Raw genomic sequence first — 12,324 nt, 5'->3', positions numbered from 1 at the left:
CTTCACAAACTACACTTTCCAGGATTCTTTAGGGAAACCATGACTGTTTAAAGTGGAATAAATGTCTGGTGTGGATGTGGCCCCTGTGTAGTTTGGAAGAATTTGTTAACGTGCCTCTGAGCACAGGTTTATTAAGCAAATGTTTCTATCTAACCCCTGAGACATGACCACACACACGGCATATTCTTCCTCTCTTGCCCTGCCCACACTCAGCCTGGAGCAGTAATCTTTTCTCTCACTGAAGGTTTTACAAACAGTCTGGACCTCTTGGCACACCATTCTCTATTCCTGTTGTGAGAGAACATCATAGCCAGCCAGCTTTAGATGAAAACACCTTTGTGAAATAGGTAAGAATGTCTCTTGACTGGCACAATCCAAGGCCTACAAGTCTCACCTGTGCCCTGGGTGGTGGCATTGTGGAAGGTGGAGTCACTGTCTGATTTCGCCAAGGCAGCACAGGGCAAAACCACTCAACTTCACTGAGGTAGATGAGGAAGGAGCACTCTGTGCCGTCCACACCAAAAAATGCATAGCACGGGTCTGATGTCCACCTGGCTCTCATCCACTGAAAGGCAAAGAGGGTATCAGCCAGGTAAGCCTTTACACAAAGATGTAACAATCAAAAGCTGCTTCTGAACGCAGTGAGTTAAATCAAGGGATCATTGGTTTAAGACTTGGATTTATACTGAGAAGAGGCTAACATTTCTAAAAGTTGATCTAATCTCTTTAGATTTCATCAAGGGATATGATGCACAATTACAAGGCAATTATTGGTTTGATTGGAAAAGTTCATAGCAAAGAAGCTGTTGTACAATAGAGATGGACCCTATTAAGGGGAAGAAATTAAAAGGATGCAGTGAAAAGGCGACAAAATGTTTCCTGACTTTCTTGTTATGGGAGCTAATTTTGTTCAAGAGAAACTGTAAAAAAATATGAGTAACTAAAGAGCAGGAAATTCTGATAAACTTTGTTGGTGGCACCAATCTAAGGGATAAAATCACTATAGGTAAGGATTAGACATACATATGCATTCATACACAGTGGTACACTATACTTGTTTCCCCCCTTTCTGCCGTATATGTAAGTAAAATGCCATGCGCAAAACAGCCCTAAAAAATGATTTAATAAACTTGCTGTTCACCTCTTCTAATCACAACACAAATTTTGTTACACAGTCATAGACCTGGTAAATTCTTCTAAAGCTTTTATCTAAAAATGGTTAGGAGATCATGCCAAAGAGTTTGGATCAGATCTATTAGCTCAGTTCTCACAAAGCTCATATCGTTTATCAGTGTGGTCTGTTATCGCTGATCAGCACAGCCTGTGGAAGAAATAACATCATAGCATTTTAGATGAAACTTGTCAGAACAAAATTTGCAGTCCAAACCATCAGGGGGGCACCAGGTTGGGGAAGCCTGATCTCTGTGCTAAGGAGGCAGAAATTTAGCGAGGTTCTCTCACAGGGTGATTTTGCATGCAAAGCAATAACCCAGGCTTCCAGTTCTCCATGTAGATCTATCATCCTTCGTAATTGCTGGTGCCAGCCTCTTCCAAACTTAACTACACAAACGAAGCCACTCAGGAGACAGCCCTCCACTCCCGATATGTAAAACACACCAATCATCCAGACAGGAGATCGAACTACTGCCTCCAGCAATTAAATTACACTTAAAATTTAACCCTACCATGGAAGGGGATGGGAACCAATGACCGCTATGTAGCTGGGACAATCTGAGTAATGCAGCGGTTGTGTCTTGTTAATCTGACAGTTAATTTATTTTGTCAAGTAGCTGGATGAGGATCATGCAAGTTTAAATAACAGCTGGAGACACAGGAGTGATGACTTCACGTTCATTTTGCAGTTCAACTAAACAGGGTGTGTACAGATATGGAGTTGCACACAAGCACACCATCCAATCAAATGTCTGTGTCGTATTCAGATCAAGTCAATGTGCTGTGTTAAACAAAATGTGGTACTCAGAACCAGCATCAGGTTACAATGCTTTGCTTATTCCCCAGGGCAGAGATAACACTCGAGATTAAAAACAAGCAAGACAATATATCCATTGGTGCTTCCTTTGCATTTTGTTGCATATGAATAATTAACCCGAGATAGAAATGCTACATTAGTCCATTAATCATGCCAGGCAGGGCAACTTAGCTGCTTAGTCTTTACACAAAGGAGGTGTGTATATATTCTCTGCAAAGAATATTTGGAGTGTGTGTTTCACAATCCTAACCTTTTGATCACATCATCACTTCAGAAAGAGCAGTCGGTCTGGAAGACCTTCTACAAAGAACCCCGTGCCACTGTGAGTTAGGGTGGGGCTTTCCTAAAACGTTTGAACGAAAAAGAAAGACTCCTCAGCCACCTCATTAAGTCTGTAAGACTACAACATAAAACTACATAAGAGCCTGCTGAATCAGACCAGTGGCCCATCTAATCCAACATCTTGTTTTCAGTGGCCAACCAGTTGCCTATGGGAAGCTTGCAAGCAGGACCTGAGCGCGACAGCACTCTCCCCTCCTGTGGTTTCCAGCAACTAGTATTCAGAAGCATACTGCCTCTGACCATGGAGGTAACCCCCACCCCCCACTGTCTGGTCCTACAAAACGAATGAAGTTCTACCCACACTGCCATTTTTGGAGACACCTTCATTTTGCCCTCCCCTCCACCTTTGAATGGTCAAAATTAAGCCTCTGCGAAGGCTCAGCACAGTACAAGCTGAGATGTTGGGATTATGATTGCAGCCTTAGTGCATATATGACCCCACAGGGCAGCCTTCGTCAGCCTGATGTTGGAATCCATTTCCATCAGCTCAGCTACCATGGCCAATGGTCAGGGATGATGGGAGTTGTAGTTCAGCAATCATAAATGGGGAAGAGTGCTGTTGCACTCAGGTCTTGCTTCTGGGCTTCCCATAGGCATCTGGTTGGCCACTGTGAGAAAAGGATGCTGGACTAGATGGGGCACTGGCCTGATCCAGCAGGGTTCTTCTTCTGTTTCCTGGGGACACCAAGTTTATTTATTTTTATTTATTTATTTATTTTAAGTTGGGGAACATATTCCTTTAAAGTCCAAAGCATATCTCCAGGGCTGCCATATCCTATAATCTCTTAGTATCCAAAAAGTATACATTAAATAAGAAGTTATTTTTATTTTCAGAAGCTTTTGCCTGCTTATAACGAGTAAGAAATATTAACTCCCTTAACTTTGTCCTTCACCCTCTTTGGAGCACCATGTTTATAGTCATAGTAGCTAAAGGGAAACTTCAGGATATATTAAGAGTAATAGGAGTGACAAGGATCTTGAAAAGTCCATCCTGAGCCAGGGGGATTCTTCAGTGGGTGGCAGAGCTGGTCAGGTCAGGTGCTATTTTGTCAGTTTGGAGCACACTCACCTGAGGGCAGGTAACACCAGTTGCTCCTGATTTGTTCTTACCAAGAACTTTCTAAAAATAAGATATCAGTTAAGAAGTCAGTGGAGGGGGTGTGGATTTGTTTTAGGTGGGGCAAATCCTTATTTCAGGTGAGATAGTATACCAACTTGTCCTATCCTGGCTTATGCAAATCTCAGCTTAGTAAGTCTGTCTGTCTGTCTATCTTCCCAGGTCAGGAAGGCTGGAGCTTGGATGAGAGCTGTTGCTTCAGCAATGAAGCAGCTCAGAGTAGGAGCTTATATAGGAGCTGGAGATGCCATCCCACTCTGGCTCTCAGTTAGACTCTGAACTGAACAGGTGCTTCCATGTGCTATCTCCTCCTCCAAAGTAGCCTGATATGCGGCTAGGCAGCTCCGAAGTTCCTACCTGGCTTGCCATCTTCTTTCTTTCTGTGTCTCTGGGAGACATAAAGGGGGTCTTAGAGTCAAGCCAGGAACCCAGGCAACTTGTGGGGTCGTCTGGCAGGGATGTCTAGATCCAACAGCTTCTCAAGGTCATTGGTAGCATAGAGATCTGCTGGAAGGCCCCACTCCTTTGCTTCTCATCTGAGAAGACCTCAGGGTTGAAATCTGGGCACAGCTGAACCCTGACAATGGTCCAATCCTGAACACAAAAGCTTTTGTCTTCTTTGAACTGTCATCCAGTGAGACACATCTTCTTGATTTCTACATTTTTCTGATCAGAGCATAAATCAGAATCTCCCTTACCTCCACTTTCCCAGAGCAGTCAGGGTATTTTGGGTCCCTGGGTACCTCACACTGGTCGTGTCTGCCTTCTATTGCTGTTGAATACAAATACACATGGGAGGTGGTTAGTTCACAGCTTGGATTCTGATTCGAAAAGGAGCTTCCTAGGAAAGCCACCTTTCTTTTTTATTGTTATTATTTCAAAAAATTGTAGTCCTCACACTATTCAAACTGAGCTCCCGCTCCATGAATCCATATCTGGGTCCTGCCTGGGCTTCTCACTCTGTCCCACATAACAGCCCACCCCAGGGCATGCCCAGGCACTAGAATTGAAAGGTTGTCAACTTTACCCCCTCCAACCCACAGGCTGTATGAATAGCTGCCAATTGTAGCAATCAGGCTCCAGGCTGACTCTTTAAAAGCAGTGGTACATTTCAAAACACAAGACTATTTCTCTGGGCATATTTTTCCATAACATTTTTCCGGAGCTTTGATTTCTGTGTTAACATTGTGCATGTTCAGCAATGGGCCACAATTTAATGAACAGCTAACTTTATTTATTTAATTAGTTTATATACTGCTTCATATTTCAACAGAAATCTCTAAGCTGTTTACAAATCCCAACAAAAAGGAACTAATTTAAGAAATACTGTACAAATTCCACATTCAGAACCAAAACAGTAGTACTACTACCACCACTAATAATAATAATTCTGCATTTTAAGTAACATGATTAAATAAGTATCTCTATACAATGTATATAAGCAAAACACCTAAGAACCACAAAAGCCACTCACATACAAAACATCAAAATACACCAAGATCCATCAAAATGCAACATAACTTACAATATATCATGATAAAAATCAAACATATATTACAAAAAGCTCATAGTAATACAATCACCAAAATAATTCAGGGGCCCATTGACACCACACAAAACTAATTAAAGCCCCTTTCCCAAAGGCTGCATTTTGTGCAATCTCGGACAGCTCACAGGACACAGTTGAGGGAAAGCGCCCAATCTTGAGAGCAAGGGAGCTAAGTAACTCCCTGCGTTTAAACAACCAGCTTGGGTGAGTTCCCCCAACTGAGCTAAAGCAGAGAGTCCATATGTAAGCCCTTCCACAAGCCCATGTAACTGTGTGCTAGTGGGAAGACTTAGGGCACAATTCAACTTGTTTTTACGCTGGGCTGAGGGGAGTTGGATGTGGTGGACCCCTGGCTGAGCTGGCAAGGTCTCGGCTCTGCTGGCAGAAGCTCCTAACCCTGGCTCAGCCGCAGCAGAGCTGTGACCCTGCTGGCTCAGTTGGGCGTTTGCCGGGGAAGCCCAACCTGGCAGAAGCCAGGGCAAGGCTCGAAACAGAGGCATTCCCTGGGGTGGGGGCCAGAGGAGAGGTTGAGGGGGGCTTACGCAGCATCCAACTCCCACTCAGAGCGTTCCTGCAGGTCCCAATCCAGGCCAAAGTTACACCAAGGGAAAGGTCGGTCCAAGAAAAAAATTATAATGGAAGTCAATAGGAAGTGGTGACTCTCTGGTAGGGGTATTTGTGACAGCTGACTTTTTCTTTTGTGTTCATGTGCACAGTTCCTGGCTGAGCTCATGTTCCACCAGCCTGGCAGCTCCCAAACAATAAATGGATGCCACGGAGCTTCCCACTGGCTCCTCCTCCGCTGGCATCCCTTTCACTGGCTTCCCCTGAGTTGGATTATTCTGTTATTCACGGTACATAAAGAAACCCTACCAAGAGGCCACTATGAATGGGTTCAGACACTGTGCCCTGTGGACTAGATCACATTCAAGGTCTGCCCTAATCCTAGACCTTCAAAAATCATCAGTGAGTGTCTTTTGCATGTTTCCTTTCATAGTCCAGAAGTTGGAGCACGAAAAGATGGATTTTATGGGGACAGTTGAAAGCGCATTTTTAAAAAATACCACACTTCCATTTCCAAAACTTATGAAAGCAAAATGGAAATTAATAAGTGTTTCTTGGTTCAGGTCTGCTAAATGGCCACACATTTCTTCTTCTCAGACCACAGGGCATGTTAATGGTTGGCCCAGATTTTACATCCTGCCATTGGCCTTCCTGAAGATTGTGCCTAATGAGGCTTGAGTACAACTCTAAAGGAATACATGAAAGTCCTTCAAAATATAGACATTTTTAAATTGCAGCAGAAAATTGTGCTAGCAATCGGTTAAGTGCAGAGCTGTCTAATGAGGCAAACAATAGCAACACCTACAGGCACAAAGCCCTTTCAGAGAAACTCAGAAGAAAAGCACAAAACTGAAATAAACACCAGAACACCATGCCCAACAATTCAAACAAAAGCTTGTTTGTACCTGTTTTAACCCTGAGGAACCAGAAAGTCATTATCTAGCCGTAGGCCTCACCCACATCACCCCTGTAGGCCAGGGGTATGGAACCTTTTTCAGCATGAGAGCCTCATACATCCTCTGGTGAGCAGCCTATTGCTATTGGTGGGCAGAGCAACTGGCAAAAGCGGGCAGAACAAAGGATTCTTACCTTTGTACAGTAGGCTACATTCTAGCCACACAAACGTCAGAGGTGCCTGATGATGACACATACCTCTCTATCCTACAGGCAGGCAAGTAAGAGGAATCAACACAATTCAAGAACATATTCAAGCCAGAGAAAAATGCTCAAGGAGGGCATGGAGCATGGCCGAGGGTGGGCTGGGGGGCAGACAGACAGACCTGGAGAGCTACATTTGGTCCCCAGGCTTGACATTTCTCATCCTTTGCTGTAGGTGTTGGTTCCTAGGTGTTAAGAGAGTACCCCAGAGTTCCAGAATACCCAGGTCTTTTGAAAGCACATCATTTTTACTAGGCCCACGCTCAGATAACAAACATCATCGATCCATTGTTTGGTCAAGCATCACAGAATTCGAGCCTTATTTGACTATAATCTACAAGGCCTTGGTATGAGTGCGTCATTAGACACTCATCAGCCATTTATAACTCCCAGATGTCATGACAGCTAGAAAAAGTGTGGACTCCCTGGCTTGATTATATATATATATATATATATATATATATATATATATATATATATATATAAGCAAACATTTCCTCTTTTGATCTTTTACTAATTACAACATGAAATTAAGGTGACCAACTCACTTCACATTGCAGCTGTTCGTAATAACCCCATTCAGTCATTACTGGATGTGGCAGAAAGAGACTTTTCCTCAATAATCACTGGATTTCCTGTGGAGCTCTTCGTTTAATACATGCCAAAACATCTCTCCATTTTCATGTCCTTGACTTTTCCAAGGCAATGCTGTGTTAGTTAAACAGTACCATCCCAATATGCAGGTTTTCCCAGATTTTAGCTTACTCCCAGAACCTGCAGCTTCCTACCAACAGAGAGGACAAGAATTTTGGGAAGCTACTGGTTCTTCTCCTTATGCCTTTCATGACTTGCTCTCTCAGAGTGGGCAAGTGAAGAGGCAGCAACAGTGAGAAAAATGAACAGCAGAACCAGAAAGCTCATGGGATTGGCAGTGGAACCCCAAATGGGGTGTGGGCTTTGGCAGTTGCCCAGTGATGCTGACCTCTGACACCAGGTGAGCTGGAGTAAAAAAAGGGGGGAGTTGCTATGACTCCCTAGGCAGCATAAACTGTGGCACTGGCCAAGCCCAGTCTTGGATAGTGTTCCATTATTCATACATGGGGAAAGCTAAAAGGAGCTGACCAGTAAGGGTGCTATAAACTATTTATAATGTGCTCCATTTGTTTTTATGAACAAACTGCAGAAGCCTATGCAATTATTCATGCCCTTAGTCAAACAAGGACATTTGCCACTCGGATTCTTCATTAGGAATCATAGCTGCAGATTAAAGATAGGCATTAAAAATTCTTATTAGGACAGAAATGGACAATATTTATTGACTTGCATGCACCTCTCATTGTGTCAGGGAGAGGGGATGGGGGGGAACACTTGGAGCATTGAGCCACAGCTGGACAAAGAAAGATGAGCAAGAAAGCCAATATTTAATACTTGAGGGGTCACAGCATGAGAGCACAGTGAGACAACCAGTCATAAAATGCTTTTGCACCTGCCACATTAATCATAATGAAATCCATTTGCAATTTCAAAGGTTTAGTCTTTGATCTAAGAAGGGAAAGACTTCATTTTCAAGACAGGGTGCTGTCCACACTTCAGTTTCCATTGCATCATACTACAAAACTTTCAGCAGCAAATCTTTACACAGTGTCAGGAAAAGAATGAAAGTTATTATTTTATAAAGCACCATTAATATGCATGGTGCTTTACAACATAACAACCAAAAGACAGTTCCCTGGCCCGATGAGCTTACAATGTAAAATTCTGCTCAGGGCAGGCAACCTGTGGCCTTCCAAATGTTGTTGGACAACAACTTCCACCATCCCATTATCACTAGTGGCTATTGGTGCCTGGTGCTGGTGGGGAGTTGAAGTCCAACAACATCTGGGAGGGCCACATTTCTGCTCATCCCTGTCCTGTGATAGAGGGATAGAAAGATTTTGGAGGCAAGGGTAAATATAATAGAGAATACTTCCATGTGCTCAGGCCTTATTTCAGCAGAGTAAAACAACACACAAAAATGGACCAGAGAAAATCTCCAAAAAAGTTGGTTGGGGAAGAAAATGCTGCAAACATTTGAGAAGATGCAGACAAGGATCAGAGTTGTACTGCATTTCAAGTGGATCAGATGAGAAAGATGAGAGAATTCAGCCAACACATTTTATTCATAGGGTAGGTGAAGAAGCAAGACAGATATTTAATACTTTTCAGGCTGATGATGCAAATAAGAAATAACCGAGTTTTGATTATTAAATTTGAAGCACATCCAGTAGAAATATTACATACAAAAGGCTCGATTTCTTCATTAGAATGAAGGAGAAAGCACAGACCAGTGCGCTATTGTGGCTAAGGGCTGAAAGAAGACATGAACACAAGTATTGGGTTGAACTAGGGCTACTTTATTAAACATTAAACAAAACCTACAGAGGGAAGACTATAGGTATGGAAGCTGGGTAAAACAAGTTGCGCCGAAAAGCAGCATGTATCCTGCCCCCAGGTCCTATAGCCCTAAGCTGCAGACCTCCAGATCCACCAATCACCCTCAGAGGTGGCTAAGGGGGGGGCACCTAGCTGTTCTTACCTGCATCCCTCCTCACACCTTTCTGAAAAGTGACTGAATTTACCTATTGATAAAGCCAAAACAACCTATTAAATTCAACACCCAGCTAACAACCTCCATCCCAGCGACCAGAGTGTGGAGTAGTTGTAAAACCAGCCTGTGGGAAAATAGCAGGATAGCCAAAAATTCCTACTTGGCCATGAAGTGACCAAGTTAATCACACTATGGAAGAGGGTGGGTGGGCGAGTGCCAACGGCCAAAGAGGGGGAGGTGCAGGTGTCATGGGCTTAGATAGGCCCAGCTAGCCCGCCCCAGCATGGCTATGCATTGTACATCCAGCATGCTGTGTGCACACAAACACTGTCTTTCAAGACCGCGGCCAAGGCTTCAGCTTCCACCTGCTAGCGTGCCCCATGCCCCTGTATTGTGTCTGAGGAGCACAGACAAGGAATTGCTTTAAAATTATTTGCATAAACCTGTGGATTTGGAGTGCTGTGTGAACCACTTATTAAAGATTGCATATGAGAGACTGTTTTGATTCTGGAGCATACCTTGAATATACTATACAGAGCTTAAGAAGTGGCTACAAAGCAGTTGAGAGGCTGGAGACAACTGAAAATAAATGGCTGCCCTACAGAAGTCTGGTAGAAAATTAAGGCAATCATCCCCAGAGAGCAAAGGAATCCCCAACACTAACAGAAACCCTTAGGCAGAAAGAGTGCCACAGGTGTTTGCTGAAGTGGTAAAGACCTGCTACAGATGTATCATCAGCCAGGCTTTTAAAAACTTAGAAAGCACTGCAAGTTGAATCATTTGACTATTCAAATACTAGATTTTGTTTTTTGTTTTTTAAAACATCAGCCCAAAACTCTGATGTTTGGCAAATGCAATCAGAATTGCTGGCATAAAAGAGAGGGTGACTTAGTTGGAATTCCAGATAGTAATTGAGTTTGTGTTAGTAATAGCACTGAGTCTAAGACCATGTCTAACTTAAAAAAAAAACTATTACAAAAAGTTTAATTACAAGCTAAACAAGGATGAAAGTCTGAAAACAACAAAGTGGCTGTCAAAGAAATAGATCAGGGATGAGGAACCTGGGGCCCTCCAGGTGTTGTTGGACTCCAGTTCCCATCATCCCTGACATGTTGGCGGGGACTGATAGGAGCCGGGGATCAGGAACATCTGGAGAGCTACAGTTCCTCCACCTCTGAAGGAGAGGAAGATAAGACTCATTAATAATGAAAACCTAAAGCTAACCTAAGCACTGAACAGAACTCGGAAAAAACAACAAAGCTCCCAATGGTCCAAGAAGCGAAGAGAGATGTTCACAATGAAGTTCTTCAGGCAGTGGTCTGAGGAGAACTGAGCAGGAAGGCTCTCACCTGCTCTTTGAGGCACATGCACCTCTCAAGAACGTCTCCTTGAGGGCTGGGGGCACACATTAACTCCCAGGCAGAGTTCTCAACTTTTCTGAGATGTTGCTGTTTGCAGGTGCAGAACCCATGTGTGTGATTTCACAGAGACGGTCTGAAGAACTTTGAATTTTAGCGGGTAAAAAAGGGCACAACCACTTCTAACTTGCCTCCAGTGCTAATTCTTCCCCCTCTCCCTGTGTGTGTGTGTGTGTAGGTAGAGCCTGGGTGTAGGGCCCAACCAGTGGTGCTAGTCCCCTGGGCTTGACAATCCACAGACTATACTGGAGCTCTGTAGGCATTCTAGGACAACTGTCCTATTTTGTGTCACCATTCAATTTATTTTATTTTTAAAAGCCTGCCACGAAAACAAGAATCGCAGACTACATGGGAATCTGGCTATAGGTAGAAACATAGCTTCAGTAACATCAGCTGCAAAGCTCACCCTGCAACAGGAGAAAGCAAGATTCACAAGCTATGGGGAGAGTAAACAAAAAAAAAAGGTGAATAAATGGAGCTTTAAAAGGAGAGGTTTAAGGGTACTTGTGGGATTCAAAGCAAGCATTTTAATGGTGTCTGTTGGGGATTATTTTCTTTGGTGGATTAGTAGGAAATAAACACATCATTGTTGCATGATTAAAGTGATTTCCTCAGTAATCCCCTTCTTACCACATTAACCCACTGGAAAAGGGAGGGGTGATAGTTGTCACATGCACAGCGAGAGGTGCTAAAGTTGGAAGTGCAGACCAGCACCCCCAGAATGAATGTGCGCTACCATAGGAATATAGTCCCTCCCTGCAGTGTGCTGCTGCTGACTTAGGAGCTGGCTGTGCAGTTCTATGACTGTTAGCATTGCTGCTAATGATGTACGGTGCACTCAGCTCATCAAGTGCCTTGCAGACATTAACTCTTCCATTCCCAGAAGAGTGATGTGAGGCGAGCATTAAAAGAGTTCTTCCCCCATCACTCCCTATCTAAGCAGCCTAAGAGAACTGAATGTACAAATCCCAATGAATCAGTTTCACCAGTTTTTAACCATGTGGTAGGAAGAAAGATGGTGAGACATATGGCTTGTTTCTTGTAGGGCAGGGGAGGGCAGCAGTGGAATGATGGCATAGGTTTATCTTATGATGTATAGGGAAAATAAATAGCTGGGAGCACTCCTAGAGAACAAATGTCATTGGGAGAGGAACAGGGTAAGAGCATATTGGAAAATTACCCCTCCCCTGACACACACACTGTCTGCTTGCTTTCTATTTCAAGAATGGACAGATGCACCTTCTTCATACCTTTGGAAAATACAGCAAAAGCCAGGCCTTCATGTCTGACAGACCAAGACATACAAATGCATGTAGTATAGCTCAAAGACTAGATTGGCCATTCAGGCATTGCCAAAAAAAAGGAAATACATCACACACAAAAAGACGAAAGGGACAGAGATTTGCATTAAATGTGCATATGCTAATTGTGTGTGGTCATGTGCAAATTTAGAAATAACAGCAATAATTTAAATAGAAACGCCATACATCTCTCTGTAATGGGAAAGGCTGTGGCTGGGTGACCTGTGCGCCTGCTCGCTCTGTTGTCCTGGTGCCAACTATTGATGGGCAAATTCAAGGACCCTCCTGCTCTCCCTTC

At 43.5% G+C, this 12,324-nt stretch overlaps 1 protein-coding gene across 2 annotated transcripts in view; it reads right to left on the bottom strand.

The window, feature by feature from the left end:
• Window positions 1–12,324, bottom strand: part of MGAT5B (alpha-1,6-mannosylglycoprotein 6-beta-N-acetylglucosaminyltransferase B) — a 284,082-nt gene that overhangs the window by 89,341 nt on the left and 182,417 nt on the right. For both annotated transcript variants that reach the window (XM_061621826.1, XM_061621825.1), the window contains exons 5-6: window positions 4,148–4,221; window positions 395–565 (exon numbers count right to left, since the gene is read on the bottom strand). In XM_061621826.1, the coding sequence (XP_061477810.1) occupies window positions 395–565; window positions 4,148–4,221 (245 nt within the window). The remainder of the gene's footprint in view (window positions 1–394; window positions 566–4,147; window positions 4,222–12,324) is intronic.

Source organism: Rhineura floridana, chromosome 3 (genome assembly GCF_030035675.1).
Source record: "Rhineura floridana isolate rRhiFlo1 chromosome 3, rRhiFlo1.hap2, whole genome shotgun sequence".
NCBI lineage: Eukaryota > Metazoa > Chordata > Lepidosauria > Squamata > Rhineuridae > Rhineura > Rhineura floridana.
This window is presented reverse-complemented; position numbering and strand designations above follow the sequence as displayed.